This window comes from Pezoporus flaviventris, unplaced genomic scaffold (assembly GCF_033815535.1).
Source record: "Pezoporus flaviventris isolate CSIRO_AGI_PZ_B2104156 unplaced genomic scaffold, CSIRO_AGI_Pfla_v1 ptg000005l, whole genome shotgun sequence".
Taxonomy (NCBI): domain Eukaryota; kingdom Metazoa; phylum Chordata; class Aves; order Psittaciformes; family Psittacidae; genus Pezoporus; species Pezoporus flaviventris.
In genome coordinates, this window is record NW_026892553.1 from 4,635,083 (window position 1) to 4,648,782 (window position 13,700).

General features: G+C 46.3%; 1 protein-coding gene across 4 annotated transcripts in view; it reads right to left on the reverse strand.

The window, feature by feature from the left end:
• DCX (doublecortin) overlaps positions 1-13,700 on the reverse strand; it is a 112,716-nt gene that overhangs the window by 63,092 nt on the left and 35,924 nt on the right. The window contains exons 2-3 of one of the 4 annotated variants that reach the window (XM_061445736.1): positions 6,704-6,905; positions 4,785-5,175 (exon numbers count right to left, since the gene is read on the reverse strand). In XM_061445736.1, the coding sequence (XP_061301720.1) occupies positions 4,785-5,148 (364 nt within the window). In that variant the 5' untranslated portion in view covers positions 5,149-5,175; positions 6,704-6,905. Of the gene's footprint in view, positions 1-4,784; positions 5,176-6,703; positions 6,932-13,700 lie in introns of those variants that run through there. The other 3 variants (XM_061445737.1, XM_061445738.1, XM_061445739.1) reach the window with 3 other exon arrangements.

Here is a 13,700-nt window from a genome sequence, read left to right on the forward strand (position 1 = left end):
CAGGACAAGGGCATAAACCCAGCCTTGGATGGGCCCTCTGACCACAGCACAAGGGGGGGCTCTGTCCTGCCTAACAGCCTGAGTAAACCAGGAGCTCACAAGGGAGCAGCTCCACAGCTTCAACTAAATGTTGAGCCTCTCAAGTTCTAGTTTTAGCCTATGTCTGCATTTCTGCCTTGCTGACCATGTAATCAATGCTGTATTTGTATGTCATAGAATCATAGAATAGTTAGGGTTGGATAGGACCTTAAGATTTGGTGGGTTTATTTCCACATGAAATCAGCCACTGGCTAGAAGCAGGTCCTAAGTCTACCTATAATAAAACCCCTGAAAGATGCATCTTAGTTCCTCAACACCTTCTTCCACCTTGACATGTTCAGAACATAATCTCCCTGGGCAGGAGTTCTCTCTTCCTACATTTAAATGGTGCCTTGCACAGTAGGCTGCCCCACTTGGTCAGCACTTCTAAATACATTGTGACAAATGTCTGATCTTTAAAAGTGGGGAAAATTTGGCTTCTGTGGAAGTGCCAGTCTCTCCCTTCAGAGGAACCAATCCGTTCTTCACCAGCACTGAGGTTAACCCAGAGTTGCAATGGCTTCAGCAGCCAGGACTCTGCCTTGTGCCTTTCCCTCACTCTCAGCTTGCACCTTACTGCCCCTTTCCTTATCTCAAGCAACTGCTAGTGGGGCCACATGGGAAAGAAGCAAAATGATGGAGGGGACTAAAAAGAGCTCATCTGTGGAACAACAGAGACAGCAGGTGGCCACATCATTCCAAAGTCGGGTTGCAAAGAACAGCATTTCTTAAGCCATCTTTGCTGTGGAAATGAATGCATAACATTCACTTCCACCTCTATCCAGCCCTCCCTTCGAAGAAGAAGAGTAATCAGAGCCGAGACAGGGAGAATTTGCCATCCCATCACAATGGGTTTACAAGTATAAGAGAGGCTCAAATGAGCCGAGGAACAAGCCACCCTGTCCAGATGTCAAAGGCAGATAGGTTTAGTATAAACTTGGGTGACAATGTGAGCCGCTCTACTGTCAGCTTGAGCAAGGCTGGAAAAGATGGCACATGAGGGTTTTTAGTATCATTCATATTCAAGTTTTCTCACAGTACAAGGCACAGAATTAACTGTTACAACAGCGGCTCACCAATAATCTATAAAGGCAGCTTCATATATCGACTTCCTAAAGCCTTGGTCACTAGAACCAATTATAATATCAAAGGAATAAAGATCACCTGGTGCTCTGTTCCAAAAGATTTACTTACTGACTAAACCAACCATGATAGACAGTAGCACTTGGGCCCAACATCCACTCCTGACTCAGCCAAGGGAGTATACAAGTGGGAGATGCTGTCAGCAATTTACCTGTAGTCAGGACCAGCTGTAATAGTGCAGTAATATGCTGTACTGCATTAAACCAACATATAGATTCAGGAAAAATACAGTCCTAATCAACAGCAGCATGTGCATTATTTACAAATACATTAAAACTGAATGCTGGAAATAGGGAGCCAAGATAAGACATTGACTACAGTGATGGAAGATGGCCATTAGGAGTGAAAGGAGGGAGAAAAAAATGATAAGACAAGTTGATTTTGAGAGGTCATTGGGAGATGTGGACATGGGCAGCTTTCTGGTACAGGAGGCAGTTTGGGGAAAGTAGCCAGTGCCAGGTGAAGAAGAACTCAGCAGGCACTAAAAGAACCTGTGTGACAGAGTCCTGGTGGGCTTCCAAAATGTGAGGCATTAGGGTTCAGTACAGGAAAGTACCAAGAGGCACATTCCAACAGGCAGTTAGGAGGCATCCATGTGAAATATTACAGCTTCTGCAATCATACTGAGATGAGCCTCTCTGGTGAGTTCTCTTCCCAGGTTCTACTTGTTTATTGGAAATTACAACATCAGTCACATTATAGGAACTAGAATTGGTTTAGTTATGCTCAGTCTCCAAGCAGAAAGCTAATTTATATGGCAAACATACACTGTGTATGCACTGTTCTTGTATGTCATAGCACAATTACACTGAAGTCCTGTTTTTCCACGTGTGCACCTAGAGCACAGTTACACACACCCAAGCTAACAGCACTTTACCACAAGGTTGGTTACAACCATGGTATTAGAAATCAAAAGTAATGTATTTCCCAGATTGCTTTTCTGCAACAGGTCATCCCTAGAAATATGGGAATATTGTTATCACTAAGCTGTCAATAACAAGCAGATTGACATTTGCATTTTCAAACACTGCATTCCTTTGTTTTCACTCTGCTCAGATTGTATTTTCCTCACTGATGCTCTGCTGAGGACACAGCCACGCACACAATCCCATTTTCCTTTTAGTACCACATCTTCAGTGCTGTTTCCAGATACCACTTTGGCAGAACAAAGCCAGAACCCAAATCTCATCACCTCCTGCCTGTGCCTTAACCAGTAAAAAACATTTTAAGAGCCAGGTACATTCTGACCTGCAGCAAAACCCAGTGTAAAGCAGGTGTAACAACTAAAGGTTTGACTTCACCGGCAAAAAAAATGGAAAGAGCATAAATGCAGGAAGAGTATAAAAAGAGAATAAAGAACTGCATTTTCTGCTGTGGGAGGATTGCTGAGGATTCATGTAAAAAACCTGGGCCAAGCCTGAGAGCTGCCACCAGAGAAAGGCTGTGGCCATAGGAAAAGCTCAGAATGAAACCTGGCAGAATCTCTGACATTAAGGGAGGCCACACCTCCGTTTGACAGCTGTAACTGGGCTGAGAATAACTCCAGCAGGGCTGCATCAGCGCTCTGAAAGGCAGCGATTTCCTCCCAGTAGAACTGCTCTATGGAAACCAATATTTATTCTCTGTGCTTGTCCTCACAAACTATTTTGGGGAAATGAGTATCCCATTTGACAGATAAAGAATTGTAGGGAGAGATGCTTTAGTCAAGGTCACACAATGACTCAGTGGTGAGGATGCCCCTGCAGTTCAGTGGCTAACACACATCCATTGTCTTTTACAACAGGCAAAAGCCTTGAGGAATTTCTGTCCTTACCAAATCAGCCAGGTCATCTGCTTGGAGGAAAACATCAAGGAACAGGGAAGAACAACTCCCTTCTTGCAACAGATAATCAGGATATTCCAGCTCCAAACAAAGAATGGATTGCTCGGGGAAGAGAAAAGCAGGGAGGCTGCGGGTGTTGTCTGTGCACCCCAGTTTGGCTGCACCACCAGCTTGGTGTTGCCCACAGCCATGCCCTGGCCACATAGTATTGATTTTTGACTTATCCCTCATCCCACAGTCCAAGTGTCCCTCGGGGGAACAGGCACTGACACCCTCTCTAGATATAGGAATACACTCAGGCCTCTCCTGAGCATCCCCTGCACACTCAGACCTGCCACCCAGGGGATGCCTTTTCACACTCCCCCCCAGACCTACCACAGCAACCCACCCCCCCCCCCCCCCAGCCCCTGCAGAAACACTCCCAAATATACCCCCTTACACACCCCCCATCTGCACATCTCAGTACACCTCCCTTCCATATAGACTGCGTGAATCATATTCAGATGCAGCACATGAACTCCCAATGCCCTCTCCACACACACAGCCAGCACACCCCCTTACACACACACAGCCAGCACACCCCCTTACACACACACAGCCAGCACACCCCGTTACACACACACAGCCAGCACACCCCGTTACACACACAGCCAGCACACCCCCTTACACACACACAGCCAGCACACCCCCTTACACACACAGCCCAGCACACCCCGTTACACACACAGCCAGAACACCTCCTTACACACACAGCCAGCACACCCCCTTACACACACACAGCCCAGCACACCCCCTTACACACACACAGCCCAGCACACCCCCTTACACACAGCAGCACACCCCCTTACACACACAGCCCAGCACACCCCCTTACACACACAGGCAGAACACCTCCTTACACACACACAGCCAGCACACCTCCACACACTCCCTGTGCACAAACCCAACCCAACACCCTCATGAACCCCCTCAAGGAATAAGGAATCCCAACACCTCCTCTGCAATTAACCCTTCTTACACCTCCCTCCACATATGTATAAACCCCCAAATTTTACCAAGTGCAACCCACCCAAAACACCCTTCTGCATACATACACCTTTCATTAACTCCCCCTAAACACATTGCAGCACACCCCACACACTGTAAAATAATTCACGCCCCACCTTCCACACATCCACCATACACACACTGCATGCACCCCAACACCCCACTACACATACTTAAGTCCCTGCACAGCCCTGACCACACCCCAACACACACATACAGAGTGCACAAGCCCCTCAAAACACCCCCATGCACAAAGTGCATAAATCCTTCCCACCCTCATTACACACACGCTACATGAATCCCCCAGCACCCTTTGCTTTTTCATTCATACCCATCCACCCCAGTGAGAAACCCATACCGCTCCCCAGCCTCTCCCTGGAGCCATCTGGGACACACATCCCTCCCCAGCCCAGAGAGACACGGGGACACCCTCAGAAAGCCCCGAGCTATGGACACAGCCGTATCTAACCAGGAGTCAGACACACCCCTGTGTCTGCACCCGAGCTGGGGACACCCCAGAGATGTCAGCCCCTGCACTGTCACCCCCTCCAGAGGGAAGGGGAAGAGGTAGACTCAGCTCAGAGGGGCAGAAATCCCCGAGCACCTGAGGAAACGTGACCTTAGCAGCAGCCCCAAGTGGTGCAGCCCCCTTCCCACCCCGCCTCCTCACTGCACCAGCCCGCGATGCAATTACCTTCCTCCAGCTCATCCATGCTCCCGATCTTCCGCGAGCCATCGATGGTGTAAATGTAACGGACTCCCTGAGGCAGGTTAATGTTGTCGGACAGGGACCGGGTGAGGTCAGCCAGGAGAGCATCGAAACTTCGGAAGCGGTCGGAGGACACGGCGTATACAATCCCCTTGAAGTAGCGGTCCCCGTTGCGATAGAAACGCACCTTCTTGGCTTTCTTCTCGTTACTCAGTGCCTGTAAGGTCCTGGTTCTGTAGAAGCTACAGTGAGCACTGTGAGTGGGGCTGGGCAGCCCGTTCATACGTGAGCCTCGCATGTTTCTGGACGCCTTGTCTCGTTCGTCAAAGTGTCCAAAATCAAGTTCCATAGTTTGGTGAACCCTAAAGATCTGAAGCTGAGCAGGAAGAAGATGGGGAGAGGAGTGCGAAGGGACAGGTTAGAGCCAAGCAGAGCCACGATCCAGAGAGAAAAACAACACTAAGGCAAAGAGCTGTGCCTGGAGCAGGACAGATGCATTCGGGAAGCTCCCCCTCCCCTGACTGAGGTATTGATTCTGGAGACTGAGCGTAGGAGGGGTCCTCACATTCTGAAAGGCATCCAGCTCCTGGGGGCAGGGAGCACGTTCCTAGAGAGCTGTGTGCTCCTGCACCTGGGAGTTTTCAAAGTGCAGTAAATGAGGACCTGGGGCCAGAGGGATACATGGCAAACACAGCTCAGCCCCAAAAAACCTCGACCAAACACCAGTTGGCAATGAATTAAACCTCTGAGCCCTGTGAGGTTTCCTTTGGCAACAGAAAACAAGGAGATCCCAGTAAGTCAGCCCTTCAATCTGTCGAATCACGGAAGGAACCAGAGCATCTGAATGTTTAACATTAGAATAAACTGGCATTTATGAAAGAATGGTCACAGGGGAATAAGCAGTTTCTTTGTGACAGCCTGTTCAATAAGGGTAAGCAATGAGATCCAGCCCACCCTTCCCCCTATCCGCAGCCCCCTCCTAGCCCATCAATCAATTCCCAGGACCAGCCTACATCTCTAAGAAATGACTGGAAAGAAAAATCTGTCATTGAAATGAAGCTTTGGTAAGCTCCTTTCAGCCTGAGACTCCTCTGAATTGCATTTCTGCTCCCGTTTAATGAGGAGGAGAAAATAAAGGGGCTGTTTCCACCCCCCTTCCAGCCTTAAGTGCTTTAATTGCTGGAAGTGCCACTGCTCAAGGGATACACCGCCCCTGCTCCTCACCTTTCATTGTTCTGAGCACGGGGGGCTCCAAGCCCCAGCACAGAAAAGCTGAGACTTGAGCTGACACCCACCAAGCAGGAATGTCTGTGCAGTCCCCAGTTTATGCTCATGAACAACCTTCCTCCTGCACCAAACCCCAACACAAAAGGAGGAGGAACCCCCAACCCTGCAACAGAAAGACCCTTCCACTCCCCCAGCACAGCCAGGAACATGCAGCTCACGTATGTTGCTTGCATGTTAATACAGGGTAGAAAGGGGGTTTAAAACAGCACTTGGCAGTGAGGTATAAATCTAGGAAAAGCTGTTGCTATCTCTTCTCCACCCTTACATTTGGCAGAACGAAGCTTCTTCCCTGTATTTTTACAATGTCAGTGTGACCTGTGCAAGAAAAATCCTTGTCCCCAGTCTGCAGTAAAGCACAAGATGACAATGAGGGGATCTGCACAGAAATCACAAGTTGGGAACATTCCCCCCATGACTGCAGTCGGGGCAGATTCAGCCCGGTGTCATGCCCTGAACAATGAAACATCCAAGCAACTTCGGGAATGAATCAGAGGATGCAGAGGTTCGGTTTTAAAATGAACTGCAGCTACTGTAAGGTACTAACAGGCAGATTCCCCCATTCTAGCTGACATCAGTTACTTTCCCGCATGCAAGTCACCTAAAAAAGCTCTACTCACCGGGTTTCAGCGCGCAGGGTGGAGATGCTGAGAGAAAGAACACCAGGCTCACTCTGCCTTTGTTGTCTGAGCTCCAAGCAAGAAATTCCTGCCAGGGTGGATGAGACGCCTCCTAGGTCCTAGTGCCTTGTTCCATCCCTCCGCAGTAACTTTGCCTCAGTGGTTTTTACTCTCATTACCAGTTTTCTGGTTGTTGTATTCTCTGTATTTGAGGAAAAAAAGGGTGTGTTCATGTCAGCTCTGGGTGTGTTAACTGATGTGAACATAACAGGGTAAACAGTTTAAAGGGGCAGGATTTGGGGTGCAGTTCTGAAGGATGCAAATTTCCCCCTGGCTCTAGTTTCACTAAGAATTGATCTGGCCCCACTAAAATAAAGGGGTAATTGGACCAATGCACCAGCATTATAGGATTACCAGTACTGGGATTTCATGGCTACAACCCTGCAGTGTGCTGCAATGCTGGCACTAGAGTTCTGTGCATTAGGAAAGCAACTACGAGCAAAGCTGACCAGTGAAGCTGGGCATACTCCTGCTCCTGTCCTGGTTTTACACAGCAACCGTGTTTACACTGGCTAGCAGAAAGGGAGAATTCACTTCATGGTTCTGCATGAAGTGCCCCTGAATAACTTTTCTCCGTTAACACTGGACACAAGCCAAAGCCAGAGCTCTGAATCCCAGTTCATTCAAACCCCAAGGGGCTCAGGACAGAGTCATTCAACACAAGCTTAACCCAACAGATTCAGCCTGGCTCCTGTGCCAAACTAAGAGTTTATTTTCCAGGTCCACTGCAGGACAACACAGCTGACACAAAATTGTACCGGGCGCTTTCACTTTGAAAACAAAATCTTTCTGGATGGAGATTTCTACCCTGCAGCTTGGAGAACAGCACCACTAACCCCACTCGGTGCTTTCAGAGAAGACCAGGATTTGGAAATGGGAGGGTCTTCTCATGTGTAGAAAGAAATCTTTCCTAACAACACTGTGCCCATTTTGAATGGAAACATCAGATGTTGTCATTTTGGCACATCCCAGAAGTATCACATTTAGTTAGCATCTATTCCAGCTTTGTCTGCCCTGTACATGATAGTCCAGGCAACACTGACAAAAACCCACTAACAGCTCATCTTTATTTGCCAGCCAACACAGGACATTTGTTAAGTTTCTTATTCTCTGAAACCATACTTTTAGTCAAAGGCTCCTGTGCACCCCTCAGTAAAGCTGTTGACTGCTTCCTTATGTGTTTAGTGGGACCACTACAGAGGACCCTCCAAATCTGCTCTCCTTCCTCAGGAATTAGCACTTGAGAAGACCCCAGGGAAGAGAAGGGTCTGAGCTCTTTAGAGCATATGCCAGTAGGTCTCTGGAACTTTGAGCCTTCTCTTTCCCATAAAATCCCATTTCAAATCAGATAATTCCCAGCCATTCATCACTACATGCTTAATCTGTCCAGGATTAACAATTCTTCTCTATACCACATTACTGCTGTAAATACAAATTTTAGACTTTTAAAATGTGCCAAAATACAAATCATGTGCTAAGTACAGTAACAGCAAGAATAGAGAAAACCAAAATCAGTCTTCAGTGGTGCACAGAGCTTTGATAGAAAAGAGGCAGACTGTACGGGATTATGTCTAAAGATACTACCCAGGATAACCTGGCAGGAGGATGAAAACCCATGCAGTCAGTGGAATTGTACAACATGTTCACCTCCCAAATTTGACATGCATGGAGAGTTCTGAGGACAGCAAAGGGTCTCCAATAGCATAACGGATGGTTCTTGACTTCTTTGCATATCCTGGTGAGAAAATAAAGCATGGCTATATAGACATGTCTGCTCAGGACACTGCCAGAAGCTTTTCTGGAGCATGTGTACTTCCTTTAAAAAGCAGAATTACTCCAGCAAGACACCTGGTATTCATCCCTGACTGAAAGATAAGGTTTCTACAGCCAATGATGGTAACCTTCATCTGGAGAAAAACCTCAAGTTGTTCCTAAAAGGTACTCAAATCACCTTCAGTACAGTTCTCCTTTAACCCTGCCATGAAACAGCTAGAGCATCATCAGAGGCGAAGAACCCCAGAGCCAGGTTGATTTCACATGTTCTGAGTGGAATCACACCCCATTCTTCAAATGGGAACAGGATCAGCTCAGTCTACAAACATTGGCTATGCAATAATGCACCAAAATGTACAGCTTTTTCTTGATGAATGTAGGGCCTGCTCCCGACTTCAGTTCTGTTGGTCAGACACGAGCTTCTTCACTGGCCTTAAGGCATTAAGGTCAGTCAGAACTTACATCAGAAGAAACTCACCCTCTGAGACACCATAACCTAAAACCATTTCAGGCAGCATGAGTGACTGAGAATTGGAAGGACAATAATTCTTCTCATCAGTGAATTCATCCAGCTAAAAAGGAAAGACAAATTTAGCTCTTCAGATTAAATTATCTGTTTTAAATCAGGTGAATCATCTTTCCTCCAGGAAACATGTAGACTATTGCCTGTGTAACTAAATCTGTATAAGGACATGTTTATTGTCATTGCTGAGCAACTGTGATACTTTGGAAAGGGACAGACTGCAGGTGAAAGGGGGTTTGCAACTGCTTTGTTCTAACTTCTTCACGTACACCTAGAAACTCCAGTTTCTATCATCATCAGGAGTTGTAGTCTGAAGTACTCTATGTCAGTGTCCAGTTGCCTTGTCACACATCATCCTGACTTGTATAAAAGACTGCATATCTGATAGCAGAACATGTTCTCTGATCAGGATGTAAGTTAGGGTGGGAAGTAGCTGAGGTCTGGCTGCACCACAGATGAGGATCCTGGAAAAATCCACATCAAGTGATTAGAGCTTTTGAAGGAAGTCTTGGATCAACATTTTCAAGTCAGTCTACTTAGATGCAGATGTTTAATTACATTTCTTATTTTAACCTCTGTTCTTCTGGACTGCTTTGGAAGTGTCATCCCTGGTCACTCCTTCCAAGGCTTTGCTTTGCTGTGAGCTTACACACCAAAACCTTCTGAAATGACAAATTACTATTTCAGGGCTCTGACAAATGTGTGGAGGCTCTCAAAATGAGAGCCCAAAATGCCAATGGCTCGGTCTTGACCCTATAGAACAACAGGCTTTGAATCTGAATCTTCAAAACAGATACCATATCAGACTATAGAGTTAAGTCTCTCCCACATAATACTATGAGCTAATAAGCAACGGGAACTTGGCTGACTTTCACCACATAACATTTGTTTCCTTTGGAGATTTATTTTTACAGAGACCACACACATGAAAGCCTTTTAAATACCAATGCTAGTGAGCCAAAGTCAGCTCAGCCATGGGGAGAGAAGGATGGACAAATACTTCCATAGCATAGTTTCCCCACTCTAAGCCTTGTAACCACCTGCAGAGGCAGTTCAGACTTTGAAGTCAGAGGGTTAGATCCTTCTACAACCTGAATCACTGGAAACCGCAGGGAGCAGGGGGGACAAAGATGTCAGTCTAGGGAAAGAGGAGAGGGAGGAGGCAGAAGCTAGGCTCCAAGGCCACCTCCAGCAGCTAGGGCCCACATGGGGCCCTCACCTGTGTTCCAACAGCACTGGTACCTCTGGGGTCAGACCTGCCACTCCTCCAGACCCCAGAGGCTGCGATGAGTCAGTGCATTTGTGCTGCAGTCCCACACCCTGGGCACACACCCTCAATCTCAGCAAATAACTTTAGCTTCAGATAAGCTTCTGCTGAGATCTGGGAGAAAGAGACCTTTCCATCCTCCAAGGGACCAGCAGAAAGCAAGCTGCAAGTGAAAAGGCAATTTCCTGTCCTAATAAACTTGAGGAACACACTCAGGACATTCCCAACACACCCAGACACAAAATAAGTATTAAAATGCACAAGTCACTCAAAAGAAAATACCTCTTGCACTGGATTTCTGCTGGCTCCCTCCTACAAGTAAATCACCAGAATGAATAAATCTTTCCCAGCTGAAAGCAAATTCCCTGATAGCAGAAAATGAGACATTCCCAGCCCATGATTTCTTGGGTAAATCCTGCCAGACCCAGTGAGCTCCACAAGCCAAATTCTGTTGGCACTTCAGTGGCATCAATTTGCAAGGCTTGCAGAAAGCCATGGAAACATCTGCCACATGCATTGCCTGTGCGCTGGGGGACATGTGGAACCTCACAGAGGTTGTCAGTACATTTTTGCTGACCAAATGATATGATGTATTGTCTGCAAGCCCCAGCAAAGGTCACAGCAAATGGAACCACACGAAATCCAGATGTCTCCTTTCTCTGAGGTTGTCCATGGGCTGCATCATAGTAGTTAGGAGACTTATGATCAAGAACCTAACCACCTTGATATTTTCATTTTATACAGTAATTCTAACTGACTTACAATCATTGCCAGCCTCTCAAAGTGCCTGCTGAATCCATCATTGGTTTGAAGGGCTTTTCTGATGGAATATTAAGTGATAGAAAAGAAAATCCCATCAAAGCGGATCACGTCACATGCAAGTTGGAAATGCAAGATATTTCCTTTCAAATACAGATCCTCTCTGTCACTCTGAAGGCAGTGACAGTGAAGTCAGGTGACACTGGGGAGCATGTATAAAAGATACCCAAACAGCCCAGCTTATAAACTTAGAAACAACAACAGACCATTCCAGAACTTGTTTTCCGTAAGAGATTTCCACTCAGTATACTCAGTCCGTGCCATCCCAGACCAAGCCCAAAAGCCTACAAGATTAGCCATATAAGCATCCTAAGCAAATACCTTCTCATTATCAAATAGCGAATGTATGTGACCTATAGAACTAGCATTTTAAATAGAAGACAAATGTTGCCTCCAGTGGCCTGAGGAGACATTAAGAGATTTCAAGCTCTGATATTCAGTATAACATAGGACAAAGACTAGAGACCACAAGGGGGCAAATTAAACCAACCTGGAGCTCTTATAGCCCACCTCAGCCTCACTTTAAACTTCAATGTTGCAAGCATCTGGCAGGTCCCTGCACCCAACACATTGCCCACGGCTAGTCTAGGTTCAGCCTCACACCATCTTTGGAGCACAGACCCCTCACTGGTGGAAGGCTCACGCTCTGGTCCAGTCTGTGTCTGTGCCAACACATCTGGCATGTGGCAGAGAGCACGGGTGCTGGAAGGCTCCCAGGGTGGCTGTAAGGCTCTAAGGAAACCTGACTCTTGGCAGGAGATGAGTAATCAGTATTTACAGTGCACATTCTGGCTGAGCTCAGCTGTTGTGTAGAAGCTTTGAGCTGTCAGCTACGTAATTGTCATTCAGCTTGTTCACCTTCTACCAGCAGAAACAGCCCAGAGATAGAGGCAGCACAAAGGTTTTTACGCTCTCCAGGAATGATGAGAGTGGAGTGGGGACAGTGCTTTTGTGCTGGTGGGTTTTTGCTTTCAGGGGATGTTCCCTATCTGGTTTATCCTAAATATTCACAGAGAACAAGTATAAATGGTGAATTTTAATGGCTGCAGATACTGCTTAGCTATTTGCTTCTGTTCTCCATACCATTTACCTATAATAAACTATTGATAATCATTTCAATCTGCATTGAAATTTAAAGGTTGATACAGCAATAAAAAACTCACTTGGCTACATTAAAAGACAAACTTATCTACTCAAAGTCTTGTACAAACTAGAATACAGGAAAGACCATTGTTTAAAAATCAATGAACTGAGATTCCTCATTTAGAGAGCTGCAGACACTCACTCCAGAAAGACGCAGACTCATTGCAGTCAGGCAGAATGGAAGAACAATAAAACCCATTATAACATACCAGGTCAGCACTCACCTTCAGCCCCCTTTCTCCAGCAACCAGAGCCCACACTGCAAGCTAAACCAAACCAAATCTAATTCTTCTTCTCCCAGAATTACTACCAGGCTTTGAAAAGCTGGGTCTTGCATGCAGCAGCCAGCAATAGCCTGCTTGTTTCTAGTATAGGGCAACCTTGAGCACAGTGAGCATGGGAAGTAAGCAGGTTCCAAACACATGCTGACATGCAAAGCCCTGTCCCTAGCAGCTACTGATGTATCCCCAGGGATTTTGGATACCTCCTGAGAACCTACACAGAGCTACATGTTTTACCTCTAAGGTTACAGTAGGGAAACACTGCAAGACACTCACCTTCTAATAGCTCTATTTTAAGTACTGGAACTCTGATCTGAATTTCTGCAGCTCTTCCCCTGTTCCCTCCATGCAGAGTTGTACTGACAAGTGAGAGATGGCTTCAGGCAGGAGTTCTTCTCCTTGTCTACAGTGTGATCATCAAGAGGCATCCTTCTGCTCCATTAATGTCCTTAACAGACTCAGTGGAGGAAAGCATCTCATCCAGTGACTATCAGTGCTTTGATACTCACCTCTTTAGGAAAAAAAGTTATACCCTTTTTTCCTGTCGAACATCTGCAGTTTGCTGAAACCTAGGTCATTGTTCAACATCCCAGAGAAGTACCAGATGATATGGAAGCTACTGGGCTAGAAGCTGACACCAGAAACTCCACAGTGATGCTTTTGATGCTATTTAATCTTCAGATTGTGCAGGTTCTGTTCATTAGGAAACCCTCCCAAGATAAAAAGTTACTACACATTGCTCACAGATTGTTTCTTCCTCATTAGAGGAAATTCCCAGCCTGGAAAACTTGTGAAACACAGTATAATTGAATAGGAGAATCAGAATCATACCAGAACATGAGGGCTAGCATCCAAAAGTTAGATCAAGCACAAGAAGAAACTCCTGGTGTCATCTGAAGGTGCTGTCAACTACACTTCTGATTCAATGAGCTCTCGTAAGTGCTAGCCACTAGCAGCTACATAACCACAAAATATTAACAAGAATAGTAGGAGATCAGGCATCAGATAAAGCACATTTCCACTGAGGATGGTCTGTACGTGGGATGCCTGGGGACAAGCGGCTCAAGTCAGGAAACCAACTGATGAAATGCTGTCCTAGTGCGAAACCAAAATCAGGTTCAATCCCAGTAA